Source organism: Apteryx rowi, unplaced genomic scaffold (assembly GCF_003343035.1).
Source record: "Apteryx rowi isolate R43461 unplaced genomic scaffold, aptRow1 scaffold_751, whole genome shotgun sequence".
Lineage (NCBI taxonomy): Eukaryota > Metazoa > Chordata > Aves > Apterygiformes > Apterygidae > Apteryx > Apteryx rowi.
Window position 1 is genome coordinate 371,738 of NW_020451040.1, and position 17,852 is coordinate 389,589.

At 37.1% G+C, this 17,852-nt stretch overlaps 1 protein-coding gene across 5 annotated transcripts in view; it reads right to left on the reverse strand.

The window, feature by feature from the left end:
* The window catches only part of N4BP2 (NEDD4 binding protein 2), a 31,706-nt gene extending 15,489 nt beyond the window's left edge, over positions 1-16,217 (reverse strand). The window contains exons 1-8 of one of the 5 annotated variants that reach the window (XM_026088104.1): positions 14,672-16,217; positions 11,482-12,721; positions 10,493-10,617; positions 9,189-9,277; positions 6,710-6,786; positions 6,308-6,379; positions 4,346-4,501; positions 781-3,104 (exon numbers count right to left, since the gene is read on the reverse strand). In XM_026088104.1, the coding sequence (XP_025943889.1) occupies positions 781-3,104; positions 4,346-4,501; positions 6,308-6,379; positions 6,710-6,786; positions 9,189-9,277; positions 10,493-10,617; positions 11,482-12,721; positions 14,672-14,891 (4,303 nt within the window). In that variant the 5' untranslated portion in view covers positions 14,892-16,217. Of the gene's footprint in view, positions 1-780; positions 3,105-4,345; positions 4,502-6,307; positions 6,380-6,709; positions 6,787-9,188; positions 9,278-10,492; positions 10,618-11,481; positions 12,725-14,671 lie in introns of all 5 variants that reach the window. The other 4 variants (XM_026088103.1, XM_026088105.1, XM_026088106.1 and 1 more) reach the window with 4 other exon arrangements.
* Positions 16,218-17,852: the final 1,635 nt, after the last annotated feature.

The following is a 17,852-nucleotide window of genomic DNA, read 5'->3' on the forward strand; positions in this document are numbered from 1 at the left end:
CACCAAAAACACCTTTCTGCTAGCAAAAACAAACTTTTTTCCTGGAGGGGTGTGGATGGAAGGCAGAAAGGCCAGCAGCCAAACCCACCAATAAATCAGGTATCTAAGGCTTCACATCAAGTGATCTTCAGGGGAAAAGAGAAGAAAAAAAAGAGAGAGAGAGAGAAAACAAATAAGTTTCATCCCCTGTGTTTTCTTTCCTGCCTTCTTCTATCAGTCTTCACTTTTCATTTTGTATCTTGATGCATGTTCAAGCTGCTTATGGTTTTCCTCACTATGCTCACCCAGCAGATTGGTGTGGTGTTTTGTTGTTTTCATCTTTTGGGATAGTCTTACTTAATTTTCTCTTTAAATAAAGTCTTTGTCTTCCCCTTCCTCAATTTAGCCAATGCTTAATTTTTTTTTTTTTTTTTGTGCTAAACAGTCATCATTTGCACCAGCCTCATCATTTCAGTATCCTTCAAGAGTCTGAAAATAAGCTCAAAGGCCTGTTGCTCAAAAGAAAAGTAAGCCAATGTATTTTCTCATGCTTTTAAAGTCTGCACATGGACGAAGAGATACAGGCAGAAGGTAGCACTACTGCATCTACATTTTACACCATGCTTGGTTCAGTTCCATTTTTAAATTAACAAAAGCAGAACAACAGTATCACGAGGAATTGCACAATTCTGTTTCCCAAAATCAATCATGGAAGAAGGGAAGAACAAGGAAAAGAAGAAAAGGTTTTTCTTAGCCAAACTTAATTTTTCACAAAAATATGGATTATAATTATGTCCATACCTGCATCAATGCCAACAGGCCCAAATATTTCTTTCAATTGGAGTGCCAGCTCAGGAGGTAATGTTAGCTCTAGGCAATCTATATTGAAGGCTACAGATGGTACTGGTAAAGGGTTTTGTATCTTGGTTCTATCTTCATCCCAATTTGGAGTCTCACTTTCTTCTTTACCAAATGTCTCCCTGGAACTCCACTGGGATTCTTTATCAGATTCCAGTTCTTTATCACTTGTAGGATCCTTCTGAGATGTTTGATCCATTTCCAGTAACAAAGCAGTTGTATTATTTATTTTGACATTCTCTGCATAGCTTTCTGAAGGGTTATTGTCACTTTCGTTATTTAGTTTGAATTTTGAATTGGTAGAAGCTGTGTTAAGACCATGAGGTAAAGTCACAGGCGCACATAAACCTACATCAAGCTGAGAACCTGACTGCTTATTTTTTGTTTCCTCAACAGTATTCACAGGTTGCCTGTCTATTTTTTGCATTTCTGAAATGGACTGCTCAGTGATATCTGCTGCTGAGCTAACTGCATCAATTCTAGGAGCTGTATCACTGGAATTTTTGTGTTCCACTGAATCATTCATGGAGACAGTAGTTAATGAGTCAGATATATCAGCATCTGTCACAATTACCTTGGTAGTCCTACCTTCTGCAATGCTGATTGATAAGTTCTTGTTTTCTGAAGGCTCAGAAATATCTTCAGTCCCAATTACTTGCTGGGTTTGTTTGGAATTTTTGAGATTCTCACCATAGTTTGCATTTGCCTTGAAATCACGGTCTGTGACAACTGTCTTGGCTTTTCTTACCTGCAAGCATTCAGTATCAACATCTTTGCATAGCTTTTCATCAGAGTCTAACAGCAGACCTGTGGCCCAGTCAATATCTTTGTTACATCTTTCATACAAATCTTTCAGAGCTTCAACTGAAAAAGACTCAAAGAGCTTGCACAGCATATTTAACTTTTCAGACTCATCAATATCGATAAGTTCACTTTCCTCCACGAATGTACTTTTATCATATGTAACTCGATAGGGTATTTTTTCCTGAGAATCTGAGGCACTATCTACATCTTTGGGTCTGAAGCCATCTAGTCTGCCATGCAACACTTTGGTAGTCTCAGGAAAAAGCATTTTCTTTTCTAGTCTCCACAGGAGAGCAAAATCCTGTGATTCAGTCTGCGAATGGCTACTTACTTGTCTACATGACCATGTGTCATGTTTCTCTTCTGCGGAATTAAGCACAGACAACTGCTCCTCTGCTTTGGGAGGAGGCAAATTGTTGTTTGTAAAAGTGAGGGCTAATTTGTGATGTTTCCTCGTTCTCTTATTTTGCTGGAGTTTTTTCTCGCTGACTGTTTCACTAGCTACTGTTTCAGGTTGGTGAAAATGCAATCTCTCTGTATCCTGCAGCTCCAGGGTGTTCACAGGTGTCCCACGAAGCACATCTACTGTGTCAAGAGCATTTCTATTAATGTCACCTTTAGTATTTCTACCTTCGTCTGATTGATTTAGACTTGTCTTTCTCATTCTCCTTGACCTTTGTTGTCTCTGTTCTAAAGAGCCCGAGAGAGGCCAAGGTCCTACCATTTGCAAATCTGAACTAACAGACAAATTTTCTTCCTCCAGTCCCTTTTCAATAGTACAGGTATCAGGTAGGCCCACTTGTTCCTTACCTAATTCAAGAGGAGGCTGACTGAGAGTTTCACCTTCCTTATCACTCTTCAAAGATTTTTCTAGTCTTCTAGGTCTTTTGACTCTCTGTCCCATTGTTTGTTCTACAGGCCAATCCCCCAGAAAGTTTAGTAACTCTGGTTTTCCTGATGTGTCCAAAGCTGTACTGCTTGGTTCAACTACATTATTTCTTTGTGTTAATTCTGGTTCTGCATGTATTTCACTGTATTGTTCAATTTCAGTTTTAACTTTGACAACATTGTTATCACTATGTTCTTCAGCTCTTTCAGAAAAAGGCATATACAAGCATACAGTCCCTTCAGAGCTTGTCACATCAACCTCACCCATTTCCGTTTCAGTAATTCCTTCTATTTTTTCTCCCTTTTCTTCTTTTTTCTCCAAAGGCAGTACTTTTCCTTCACAGTCTGACAAATAGATATCCAAGTCATCCTGAACAGTGTTGTTCTCAGAACTGTGTTTCACTGAGTTCTTTTCCAGTTCTTTGCCCTCTTTATGAAAACCTTCAGGAGCAGAGTTATTTTCTAATGTTAAAGAAGTAGCAGACAAAGGTTTTTTATCTTCAGCTAATTCAAGAGGCTCCAGTTTAGAAGCAAAAGGTCTTTCTTCCTTTGCATCATAATGGGTCTCTCTCTTTCTGAAAGACAAATTGGAATGAAAGATACACCCATTTGAAATGTTTTTAAGCACCTGTCCTTATTCACGTTTTTAATTCTGGCTTGGATATTTAACTTATTCAAGACACAGATCAAAAGCTGCCTGTTAGAACACATTGTAATCATCCAGATGGAGAATACATATGAAATCTTCACAGCCTCACATCCTGAAATCTTGTGAGAGAAAAAAACAAATTTAAGATGACTTAGCACAAACCTCAGTACTCCTTTATCTAAAAAAAACAAAAAAAAAAACAAAAAAAAACAAGTAAAGCAGAACTTTACTTGCTAAGTATGCCTTTTTACTTAAGCAGGGGGCTAAGAATACTTTCTCAGTAGTCTGTCTTTCCCCTTTCCTAACATTTAGTTATATACAGAAGCACTCTGCTGCCTTCCTCCTTTAGATAATCAAACCTGTTAGCTATGCTTATTTAATGGATGTTACACAATTCTGATTGCTAGATTCTAAACAAGTCTAGAAATTAACTAGTAAGTGGCCTGCTATTTCTTGTCATAATGCCTTTCACAATCTGCTATACTCCATTAATTACCAGAGTCCACTTCATTTCAAATACATTAAGTATGCAAAAATAAATGAGATGATCAACATACGAGATGGTCGGCATAACTACAGTAATATCTTTCCTGTGCATTTTTATAATGCATGTACAGCATTATTCAGATTAGCCACTACAAAATAGTCCCGCATATACACCAACATAAATCTACACAATTCTACATTAAATATACTCCAGAAGAGCAAGTAGATGACTCATTCCTACTGCACTAAGAATCCCTCTTTTTGACAAATGCATCATATTATACCAACACACAGACTCAGAAAGAGTAATCTACCTGCATATGGGACTAGATTATTTCTGAAATCTTTTTATAGATTTTAAGTATCTTTAATTACAGTATAGATCCAACAGCACATTTCTAAGATAAGAGAAAACAAGTCAGTCCAGATTAGCTTGTTGAAAGGTAACACAGCAGTACCGAAAGATTTTCAAAAAGCAGTGGAAAGTTGACTATATCCCTTGATTGTTCCTTCCCAAATTCTTCAAATTCTTAAAATTCAAGAAAAAATTGTGGTGCATTTTTTTTAAACTAATTTTTGGAATACATTCACAGTTCAATAGCATTAGCCAGGCTCCACTGCTACAAAGTTTGCATTTTTACTCTTTTATTTGAGAATACAAAGCTAATAAAAAAGTCTAACCTAGAGCTTTCTTCCTGACAAGAATCTTCACTCCACCGAGCAGCTTCTGATTTGTCTGGGACTGAAGAATTCAAGATTGAACTAACAGAAAGGCAGCGTTCATACCGTTCCAACATTCTTTTGATCTTTTCTTTAGATATACCATGAATATTTCGCCTGGATTAAAAAAAAGAGAGAGAGAGAGAAAATTAAAAAAAAAATTTTCAGATTTGTATTTTAAAAGAGACTAAACAGAAGATAAAAAATTAAGTGTACAGAAAGACTGACCAGAGAATTCAGGGGGCCACGGCAAAAGCTGAAACAGCTATTCTTTCTATATCAGTGCTCTAAGTCATTCAGAACAGGGAGTCTCAGACAAACCGCTGCTCCACCTGCCTTCTCCACCCCATCTGGCGGTCCTCTTCTGCAAGAGGATGTTTTGCTTAATACTAAAAATCTAAAAATGGCATTAATAACGCATCTTCTTCAAATAAGTATCAGAAGCACACCATATCAGATACTGGCTCTGATGCAGGGAGCCAAACTGGGTAGGGAAGATTTCTAATTCAGTCTTCCTTCTCTGGAAGGAAGCTAAGAGTTCCTAGGAAGCTAAGCTAAGAATTACTTGAGCCTTGAGGAAAATCTATTCACCTGTTATTCTGGACAATTTCCTTTGGCTAGGAATTTCTACTGATTTTGTTACATACCAACTAGCAATGTGGTCAGCAGCAGTTCAGCCTAGAACAAGAGAAACCTGCCTATGATGACAAAACAGGAATTGAAGGTACACAAGAAAGTTCCAATTGAGTTTGAGCCACAGAAGAAAGCAGGACTTTCTTTCCATCTTACCTAATTGCACTTTACCCCAAAATGATTCTCACTTTTTACTTTCTGAAAACAAGGTCTGTGTTAGCAAGGAAGCGGTATGTACGTTGAAGGTTGCCCAAAATAACCAGTGGGTGGATTCTGAATAATCCAAAGCTACTCTCAGCTCTCTGAAATATTTGAGAGGCCCATCTAGGCTTGACAGTGAGGAACTCCTGCTCTTTAAAGAGACAAGATATTGCCAGTCAACGGGAAGCAGGTAGTCCTTGGCTCCTACTGGAGCCATGTTCTAGTAAGTTCTATTTTCAGAAAGAAAATAATCTACCATACCACCTTTGAAAGGTGGCCAGCTTTAAGATAAGCACAGAAATTCAGATGATGACACACAATGTGAGCTTACAATAAAATCACAGAATAAGTTACACTGAAATGGACCTCTGGAGGTCACATCATCCAACGTCCTACTCAGAGCAGGTCCAACTAGATCAGCCTGCACAGGGCCTTATCCTGTCAAGTTTTGAATATCCCCAGGATGAAGAGTCCACAAAGTTTCTGGGCAACCTCATAGTAAAAAAATTTTCTTCTTATATGTAATCGAAATTTCCCATGTTCCAACTTGTGTTCGTTTCCTCTTGTCCTTGTCCCTGCATGCTTCTCAGAAGAGACCTTTTTAATCTTCTCTATAACCTCCCAATAGGTAGCTGAAGACAGCAATATAATCTTTCCTTAACTTTTTCTTCTTTATGCTGAACAAACTACTCTGCTAAAAACTGTATCATCTGCGAATATGCTGAGAGTGCACTTCATCACATCATCCAAGTCAAAAAAAAAAAGACATTAAATAGTACTGGTCCCAGTATTCATCCCTGAGAGACACCAGTCTCGTCTTGGACTGTTATTATATGACTGATCACAACCCTCTGAACCTGGCATCCAGCCAATTTTCCAGCTACCTTGTCATCCATTTACATAGTTCATATCTCACCTATTTGGCTCTAAGTATACTATGGGAGACAGTGTAAAAGGTGCTGCTAAAGAAGAGGTAAACAACAAAGCTGATCCACCCCCAAACAAGGGTTTGTTCCTCTCAGTCCATGAGGTACTGATTGCCCTACACTAAGTGGCAGCAGAAATGTTCCAAGTAAGGCAACAGATCACCTGGATGCAAACACAGACACAACCTGACACCATTTTTGCAACTTCAGGATCCCAAAGGAGCAGTCACTGTACCTTAAATGCAAACAAAGTGCAGTCATGGAAGCATTACATAATCACTATTGATAATAATCAGTTTCTTTTGTATGCAATTAAAGTGACAGGAGAAAATTCTCATAATACTACATAAAATCCCACTAAAGTTAATACTGTATGCAAAAAAATAAATACTGTATGCAAAAAAACAAAATAAAATTAGAAAGCTACTTTTTAAATCACAAAAATCCTCACTGATCTCTGACTACCTCATAAGCCACTGTACTAAGCAGTACATTTTTAAAAATACAAGTTTACAGAACAAGAAGGATGTACAATCTAATATGACATTTTCATTTATATTCTTACCTTTCAAGTTCTTTTGGTTTAAACTTCCACCAAGTGTCTGGCTCTCGGAAAATGACTTTGTATTTGAACTGCTGAGCCTGAATAAAACAGATATAAAACAAAACATAGACAAATCAGCCATTTCTTTATGAAAAAACACACAGCATACAAAAAAACAGGTAGCTTTAACAAAGCAGACTTTGTATTTCTCAAAACAAATTAAATATTTGGAATAAGATATTTTTGTTCAGTGTTCATTTCTGATTATATAAATGGAGATTTTTCAAAGCGCATATATGATCTATATACATCTCTTATTGTAAGCTTAAACGTGTACCATGATCACAGTAAAGTATTAATCACATACAGGCAGATAGATACCAGATCTAAATAAGTAACTCAAGCTAACATTCACCCCCGCTACACACACACACAAAAAAAAGTGCTATTTATAGTGATTTTTTAAAATTTCTTTATATTATCCCTTTAAATGTTCAATCTCTTCCCAAGACAGAGTGCAGAGTATCTCCTCTTTCCAGGTATGCTACAGGCATGTCTACACAGTCTCTCATAGACAGAGACAAACTCACTGTTTCTATTCAGAGTTGACCAGATGCAAGCCAATTCCAAAACAGCAGCAATTAGTTGCACTAATGCAGCTATAGTGGACAGCCTTCCTGAAGCGTGGGAAACTACAAGTAAAGACTACAAGTAAAGCATATGGTCCTTACATGGTCTAGTTTCATCACAAGAGAAAGGCAGCCCAAAGTCTCATCAAGACAAACACTGCAAGTACTATGCCATTTCCTCCCATTCCTGTTTTCGCAAAAACTTCTTAGCACCCTACCCAAGCCCTGCATTTCCTGGAAGAACTTTTGTTATACCTTTATTTCACTATACAGCAAAATCAGAGGCTTTTTGTCTTTCTGAGAGACCTGTTAATTTGACAAATGTCAACAGAAGCAAATATAATAAAAATCAAAATTTTTATTAACAAAAATTATCTGGATGCAAGTCTCACTGTTCACTAATCCTGCAGAACATGTAGAGCATCTGCTCAAAAGCTCTGGTGTGCTGCTGCATAGGCTCCTGCATGTGTGTAGGAGAAATCCCAGAAGATCCACTTTAAAAAAGCAATCAGGGCTCTTCAGAGGCACAAACTTGCTGAATGAAATCCATTCATCAACAAAACTAGTACAGCATGAGCAGCAGAAGCAGAAGCTAGAGCACTATCCAAAAATATGTTTAAAGCCAGAGTATGAGAAAATCACAGGAGGGCAAGACGCTTACTGAAGTACTATCAGTTCTCACCCCAGTTCATTCCTTTGCTAAATCCAATTGGAAACCTACCCATTGTTTTCAGCATAATGATTAGTGGATGTTTTGTCTATCCCTCCCTTGTTGCCAGCACACTCATAGTACTTCTTTAAAACAAAACTTTATTGTCATAATGTTCTGGAAAGGTATAACATGTTATGTTAAAGGTATAACATTTCCTCTAATATCTTTTTTCTATTTATCAGAACCAAGTTAATTCAATAATGCAGTTCTGTAAACAGAAAAAAATATAAAAACCACCAACCAAAATGATGAGTGATCAACAGCAAAATAAGAGCTAAACCCTAGAAGTGCTGATATGCATTTAGAGATGATTAAGTAAAAAGGAAAGGTTATCCAGAAACTGGAGTAGGAGAACCCTGCAACAGAGTTCGCTGAGTTATTTAAATCATTAAATGTAACTCTGAAAGTTAAATGGAGATTGCATATGCTTAGTACAAAATAAAAGCAGGCCACTTTTTGCTACACTACTAATAAAATATTGCAGGTGCCTTAGTTTGGTTACATCACTTCAATAAAAATGATCAAGTATATCTGTATATTTTCAAGCAAGATAACGTCTGATAACTGCTTTTAAAAATTCTCATTGATAACAGTTCCCTGTAACACTGCAACTTTAAGGCACAAAATTTCTGATAGTAGGTTATATTTATTCTCAAATAAACACAATTTTGATCCTCAGACTAATCTTTAAGGAATGAAGTTCATCAAAAATATTAGCCTTCCCACTGTTTGGTTGATAATCTCATCCTATAATATTTGACACAGAGGCAAAAAAGACTGAGCTTTTGAGTTTCACAGAGCATCAAACATATAATCAGCACTAATTAATATGAGTAATAACAAAAACAAGCTTACAATTTTGCTGATAATATACAAAGAGGAATAGAATTCTAGTTTCCTCTACAAAAGTTGTATTTGCTTCCAAGTACAAAGCACTTGGATTTGTCACTTGGAAACTAGGCCAGGTCAATACCCAGGCATGCACAGAGTATGACATGATGTAATATAATACCGTATGATACTTTTCTGACTCCAGGCTATATCCTCCCTTGTGGAAGAGAAACAAGAGCTGGACAGAGAACGATAACTGCATTTTAAAACATATGCTCTCATGCTGGTCAACAATCTCCTTTCACATTGCTCAAGTTATCATACTAACCAAAGCAACATAAGGCTTCATCTCCCATGCTTGTATGTTTGTGTTGTCTATTATTATAGGAGACATTCTCTTTTCAAATGCTTCTTTGGCTGAAAGACATACATGTACAAAAGAATGTGATACAGTTAACTTCTTGGTAATAGAGTAGACACGTAACATTTTCAACTAATTCTCTAAATTTGTATTATTTTTTTTTCAAATAGATAATCTATAATGATTAACCACTGTGTAAAGAACTCTTGCCATAGCTTGATCTTTCTGTTCCAAGGGCTTTTTTATTTTAGAAATCCCCCACCCTCACATGGAAAACTACTGAGATATGGCATTATACTTCTGAATTAACATATGTATGATAATCAAGGAATGAAAATGCAGATGTAAAATGCACCAAGATGACTAATCAGTAAATTAAACTAAAAAAAACTACATGATCACCTTAAAGTGGACTTCTTTGTTGCATACAAAATTCTTGGCTTTTTAACAGTCTTAAGATTAGTCCACTCTGTAAACTGTATAAAATATGAAAAAATCAAAAGAATTATTGTAATTTTTTTTAAATACACAGTAATAAAATGTTTAGAATCGCTACCTTTGAGATACAGCATCGTGTTTCTGTAGCTATGTTACAATGTGTCTAAACAATCAAAGTTATCATTGAATCACACATTTCTTATTAACCCATTTTTCCCTCAGGTTAGAAATTTGACAGCAGGAAAGTTCAAATTTAGCAAAAAAAAGCTTGAAAATAGCTGTTTCGTGGAGAGTTGAGTGGAAACCAACATCAGAAAAATACACTGATTATGGTAAAAACATCATTCATCATTTCTTCTGTCTTGTTCTTACAGTTTTTGTTTTAAATTTGCCAACAACTGCAATTCTCTTGCTGAAGAGAAAAAAAAACTTAAGAGCACAAAAAATCTGTGTAGGTGTTATTTTTATCAACATCCTCATTACTTATTGCATATGCATATATAATTGTTCATCTTAATCCTAGAAGAAATAATCTTGGGAGATGGCAAAGATTAGCACTCCAGAAACAGGACACAACCCAAAATACATACCGTGACAGAATCTGAGAAGAAAAACAATCCTTTGACACAGACACGGGCATTTGTAAGTGTAAAACACCCAATGGACAGGTCACTCCTGAGTTGGTGCTCATACTCTTTCCCACTTACTAAAAATAATTCTAAAATGGGATAAATGCTCATCCTGTGACAAGCATTACAAGACAGGCAGTTTTTTAAACAGCACTCAGACACTGAACGGTAAACAAGCAAGCTAATCCCTGCTTCATTTCTCACCTCGTTTCCTGTTCCAGTCATGTGCTTCCCCTAAGCAACTGGCATCATAATGGTATTGTCCATGTTTATAAAAGTAATCATCAGTACTAAGAATGATTCCACCTGGATTATCCTCAAGCAAAGCCCTGTGAAAGATCGAGATGTAAATAGTTTTTCTCCCTTCACCTCCCCATCTGATATATTTGCTCCCATGTATGTATTTAGATTCTTGCACAAAAATGGCATGGCTGATTACCAGGAACAGAAGGAGCAACTTCACATGAGGGAAGAGTCACCCTCAGGGCAAAGATGATCTATAATCATTTCCCTCGTTCTCCAAAGGTTGAAGATGTCTAGGGGAAACAGCTGCTAGAGGCCTCCTGAAAGTCTCATTTCAAGAAACCAGAAAGATTTTTCCATCTAAATCTAGTGACATACTTTTGCACTGACAAACATGTATACAGCCTTAATTGCACCAAATGTTTCAGATGCCAGCCACAGAAGTCTAAATACAATCAAAGCTTTTGGGGAGTTAGAGGGAAAAAAAAAGAAAAAAAAGGGGGTTGATCTGGCCAGTTCAACACATACTACTTGCACAAATTCTCTGAAAAGAATTCCCACCAGGGAAAGCAAATCTCTGCCTTTGCAGACTTTGGTACATCTCCATCCATTTAACCGGAAGGAAACACCTGAAATGGATAGGGACTGGAAGAAAATGGTAGAGCTAAGTACTACTGCACTAATCCTCTGCTGGCATAAACTCCATTCCAGACCTTAGGCCAGTGACAGAAGTTAGAGCCAACACCTCTTATTTCAGTTTCCACTAGAGGTCAAGGAGCTGCAAGCAGCTCAGCAACTATTATTACACATGATGTTGCATGTACCATGTGACTGCCAATCAGGGCTTATGCTAACTATTTACAAATGTCAGAAAATTGTCTCTGCCTCCACTGAATCCCGTAAAACAATTAAGCAACTTCTTTTATAAGCTCACAATATAGATGTTCTACCTTGCCAAAAATGTTTTTCCTGATCCTGGAACGCCTCTGAGAAGAACAAGTACTTGACCTATAAGGTGCATCTTTTTTCTCATCATGTGACAAACAGGTGGCTGCTGTGCTTGCGAGTGGTTCAATTTTGAGTTTCTATCTTGATTTCCCCATACCTTCAAAGAAGGATTGCTATCCCAGGCATTGGAAACTACTAGAGAGGAAAAACAAAGTCCTTTTGTTTCAAAAGTCTTATAGTCTGAAATAGGTCTCCACTGGCCCGGACTAACAGCCACAGGAGTTACAAAGCTATGACTTCCACTGGACGGATAAAACTGGGGAGCCATGAGATTCCAATGTTGCTGAGTTTGACATGATGGTGTAGAAAAAGTTAAGTTATACCCCTGCTGAGATTGCTGAAAATCTACAAGTTTTGGTGTTTTGAAACTGGATCTTTCAAGAGAGACATTCACCTCCGGGAGAAAAGCGCTCTGGTGGCTGTTACAGGCAGGCATTACCTCTTTGTGCTGTTCCAGGCACTTTGAATTAGGATTTTCAGGGACAGCTATTACAAATTCCACGGACCTCTGGGAAGACTGACCAGAAGCAGCAGTCACACTTTCATGGTCTGAAACAGTATTTTGCGTCTGATCAGAATTTCCGCATGACATGTCTCCATTTGATTGTTTATAGACTTCTGGAGCTAGATCACAAACACACATTTCTGACAAACCAGGAACTTGCAACGTCTGTGCAAAAGGGTCCAATTCAGCTGGTGAACTAACTTTTGTGTGGATGCTCAGCTCACTCATAGGCGGCTGAGAACAGCAGAAGTTTTCTAAATTCTCATTATTTGTCTCCATTTGCTGTGGAAATAGCAGGGCATTGCAACCTGAACCAGGTTTTTCCCACTCAGAAAATTCATTAAAGCCACTAGAACTGTCATGTTCCACAGAGTGTCTAAGTATGATTTGGTCATTTGCAGAATTAGGCAATTCATCACCCAAACTGTATCTCACAAAAGCATTCTCTATTAAGGAATCCAGTTCTTCAGTCAGCTGTGCATCATGTGATAGGACCTCTTCTGTTTCTTCACAATTATTTTCTTCTGCCGTACTTTCCCCCACTCTTTCATTTGTAAGAGACCTCTGCTGATTAACAAGAGCTACTGATGATAGTACTGAATCAAAACTTGAGATTTTTGAAGATGCTACTCCTTTTGCATGGGTGGACAGCTCTAGCAGGTAATCCATAGCATTTTCTACTGTTGAATAAGGTAAAGAGAACAAAGAATGGTCAACTGAAGCAACACAAGCTGATGTAAACACAATTTTTACATCAAGTACTTAAAACAACTAAGACGACTGTCAGACAGCTTACCAATTCACATTTTAACAAACCTTCCACAAACCACTTGACCTGTTTCTCATCAGAGATAAAGACAGAACTGAATGCAGACATACTGCAAAATAGTAACCTAATAAGCATAAAAATGACTAAAGAAATATTAAGTTTAACTGGGGGGGGGGGGGAACAAACCCAAAAAAACAGAACTGGATGTTTAAATGGATGCTTATTTATAACACATATCATATAGGAGAAATAATGTCAAATTAACTGAAAGACATTTCAGTTAAGAAAGGATTAAAGAGCTACAAGTATAAAAATTGCTTTCATTATGACTAGGCCCAACTGAAAGTGTCATAACTAACAGTCTCAAAAAAAACAGTATCTGCATTAATACTTTGTAAAGCCACTAAACAAAGTATAGGTTGCCTCTGATCAGCCTGAACAAAATGAAAACCTACGACATGCAGCATCTGAGACCTAAAATTAAGCTTCTGTTTTTCTGAAGGACAACGCAGCAAAAAGTGCAAGTTCTTTAAAGTACAACTCTCTTTGCACAGTGGGATCCATGTTCCTTTTATTTAAATCTTTCCACCTTGTCTACTATACAAGACTAACAATTATTACTCATGTGAAGACAATGCTTATCTTTCAAATTTTCCCTGGTTTTAGAAGGACAACACAATAATGAACTCGGACATGTTTCCACAAGCCAAAGTAAAAAACATGCATACTAAAGTTACAATAGGACATCCCTTGACAGGTAGACAGATATCCACTGAATTCTCCAATAGAGTTCTAGATAGAGCTATTATTTTGATAAAGGTAAATCTTATTAGACTTCAAGGCATGAATCAAAATTCATCAATTCCAATTCAAAAAAGGATTAAAAAAAAGCACAAAACAACATGAGAAAGGTGTTAAGTTTTAAACTCTGCACAATTTAAGTAAGCTAAAAACAGTAATAAAAGTAGCCCTTTTAATGGCTAAGTAGCTTTCATACGTAGGAGAAATTCCAATCTTTGACTTCTTTACAAACATCCTTAGAAAAATCTTAACTAATCACACCTGATCATATGGATACAGATTGATTAAAATGTTCCACATATGATTTATTCTCCGCCCCTTAATAACTCCTCAGATGTTGCTATCCAGCATATCACCCATTATTTTTATTATAAGTTAATGAACTCATATATAAGATGATTTCAAAACCACAAAAGGATCAGAAGGACTGGGCACAGACACATAAACGAAGAGACCACCAGAAGTAGGTAAGTAATTTGGCAGACTGTAGGGGCAGAAACACAGTTCAAGCAAGGCTGCAGAGAACTGACATGACAAACAGAATTTATCCTGCAAAAACTAATCCTCAGTGGAAATCACAAGATGATGGTGCAAAACAAAGTAAAACAAAAGAACAACTCAAACATTTAAGCAAAAGGAAAAGCTGCCAGGGCCATACACTGCGTACTGTTGCCTTAAGAAATTGTGATGCAGAATTTAATACACCCTTCCAGCATGTCTAACTGATATGGCACAGAAACTAACTGGAAAAACTGGATACTCTTCACAACTCTGCCTCTGCCTGCTCTGTGTCACAGAACAAGCCACCTAAACTGTGCCTACGTTTACAGAGCACACTGCTACTGCAACTCACCAGCCTCACAGAAATGTTGTCAAACTTGGGAGAATCTTGCATGGGAAGAGGTATAAGATTTCAAAATATTATGACTCACCTGCTCTTTAAAAACTAAACTGACAAATATGCTTGCAACTCCCACATCAAGTTTTTTGGAGTTGCCCTATTTAAGAGCTATCTGCGTATGCAACAAAACTATAATGCCAACTGTATTTTATTTACCTTTAAAATCACATTCAGACAAAACCATATAAACCACACTAGGATCCAGATCAGAAAACATTTCTGACATGCTGTTGAAGAGCTCTTCCTTATTGACACTGTACATTGCTTGTGATACTGAAGGTCTTGGGTCCCCTTGAGGGGATACAGCAACAGCAGTTCTGTCAAAATTCCCATTTTTCCGAGAGGGACTCCCACCAGTTTTCCTCTTCCGTGGCATTTTGTTTTCCAGAATTAGCTTGTTTTCGTTTTTTTTTGTCCACCTGAGTTTGACAGCACCAAGCTTAGAAATCACAAGACACCTGTCCTAACCAGGAAGGGCACATCAGAAATGGCAGACCTAGAAGGAAGAGAATGGAGAATTTTTTTACAAGATATACAGTCACATTTCCACGTCTCCTCTTAAGATAACAAAATGATCCCAAAAAATCCATAGGTATCCAGAAAAGCATTTTTTAGGATGTTGCTTTCTTCTTTTGAATGGTTGGCAGCAGAATAGCAGCCTTATTTTCCACCTAACTTGATAATCAATCTATGTCTGGAAAGTAAAACAAATAAAACGGAGTTTTAAAAGTCCAGAAAAGTGAAGGAAGTGATACAAGGCAGACATTTCAAAATATTTCTGTTAACACCTACTGATGATGAGTTAACATGACAAAAGACTTATATTCTGTTAAAAATTCAGAACCTTTGCTCCTTTTACAAAAGTATTGGAAAACATAACATCTCCTAATCATCCATAAGTCTTCCAAAACATGACTGTTTTTTCCATTTCTGATGTTTCTAAAAGTAAACAATTGAAATTGTTCAGTGTTCAAACACTGGCACAGATTGCCCAGAGGTTCTGGGGTCACTGCTGGAGACATTCAAAACCCGACTGGACACAGTTCTCTAGCTGACCCTACTTTGAGTAGCAGGTTGGACTAGGTGATCTCTAGAAGCACCTTCCAACCTCAACAATGCTGTGATCTGGGGGTTTAGTTGTTGAAAACATTTTAGAGGTTGAAGTGAGAATCATGAAGTGAGAAGAGGCTTCTGCCCTCCTCCCCCACTTTCTCCCTAAAACCTTTGAATAGTCTTAGTTAAAACATCATGGCATCTAGAATCACTGCAGTTATTACACTAATTCTGCATAGAAAAGCGAAGCAACTATTTATTGAAGTATAAGCAAACAGTATGTTTTCAGTTTTTTCTTCATATTAAATAAAGTCAGAGCTCTGCTGTGTTCTAGTGAAGCTCGTAAAACTAAAATCATTATTAAATTTTACAAAGAACTATTCAGTAGACTAACAAACCTTGGTAAGTGTGAGAATCTAAAGTCTGAATTACAGTGAAGACCCACTGTCTGATGATAACAATTACTGAGTAGGACATAAAATGCCTGCTTCTATATAAAGCTTATTTTGCCTGTGATGAACAATTTAACACGTACAGATAAATCCATGGCAGCACTAAGCAGTCCTTGCCTCCCTGGATCACTGGCACACAAATGGCAATGCCAGATCAGTGCCAGATTCTGACAGCACTTCTCCACTATTCTCTAGCAACCTCTTCCAGTACCTATGAGAAGTATCATTTACAAAGAAGTGGACTCTTACACTCCCAAGTCATAGAATTTTTTTTTATTTTTTTTTAATAAGAAAAACAGACAACTCCAGGATCCCAGGAGTTTCTAACATATGTATTTGGACCTTAGGTAGATAAGACAGATGTCAAACAACAAAGAGGTCAAGGAAGAATGAAATACATGAGAGAAGGAAAACAATGCACAGAAAAAGGAAGAGACAGACTTCCAAAAATAAAGGAGGGACAACAGTGGAAGATGCTAGCTAGCCAGACTGAGTTGGGACACCTGGAACTATGTTTTTTAATTATACTTTTTTTGGTTAATCTCTGATTAGCCACCCTTCAGTTATCTGAATGAAAGTCAGCATGTTTACTTTTAGAACACCAGTCTGGGAAACAAATGATACTATTCTTTACTGTCACAAAAAATATTTAAGCAACACAAATTAAAAAAAAAAGAGAAAGTTACAGCAAGTCATGGATTTCAAACTCATATTCCTATTTGATTCATCCTCTAGCCCATAAAACAGGTTGAGACATAATTTCAAGTAAAACGTGTCAGAGCTTAAAAATGTGATTGTTCTTCACTATAACAACAGGTTCAGTGACAAAGGAAAGATCCTGCAAGGGAGAAGCTATTCACACACCTTGATGTTACTAAACAGCAAGAGATTTTAACCAGAATATTTCAAGCGTTGCTAACATTTCAATCCAAGTCTCTTATAATAAATCAGTCCTGTAAGGAACTGCTGCTAAGAGACATTCTCTTCAGCTAGGTCTTTTAATAACCGATTTTCTTACTTCACTAAAGTATTTTCCTTTCCCAGGTACTATGTACATTGGACTGTATATTCCATTACATATTAAGATAAATAATAAACTAACAAATCCACACACTTAAGTCTGCCTGAATCTAAATCAACAAATTACACTGCATTACTTCAGTACTATTGAGGCCTAAACCATTTATTACAATTAATCACATACCACTATCACTTTTCTCATCGTCATATGCCATTCCAATTCCACCAACACTTATTTTTCTTACAGTTAACATGCTACAAAGAATATTGTGTTTTATAGGAAAAGATTCTACTTATATCAGCAATGGTCATAATTCTTGTTTCCAAGCTAAGATTCTGTTGAAGTGGTCCTGAGACCTAAAAATCTTGTAAATGCATTACTACAAATCTTTAATTACAGAGAAATAAGAAAAACACAACATAAAAATCATAGTAAAAAGGTAAAGGGTTTTAATTTATTAGAAAAAAAAAATCTAATAAATGCAAATTTTAAGTGTTAGACTTCTTGCTGGTCCCAGATTTCTTAACCTTTTGTCCAGTACATTATTGAGGAATAATATTAGGAGTGGCTGCTGCTAACGAGCTCTCTTGGTTGCCCCTGGCCAGAGGGAGTTGGGGCCTTTGATCCCGGTGGCCCTTGATTAGGGCGGGTCAAGCACCCTCTAGTCAGTGCTAGGGAGAGGCCTATATAAGAGCCAGGCCTAGAGTGCAGTGAACAGAGGCAGCAGTTTGCACAGAAGGGTGTGTGAAGGGACCTTTGTTTCTGTTCCCTGTGGTGTACACTTCCTCAAGTATGATCGTGACACGCTGCA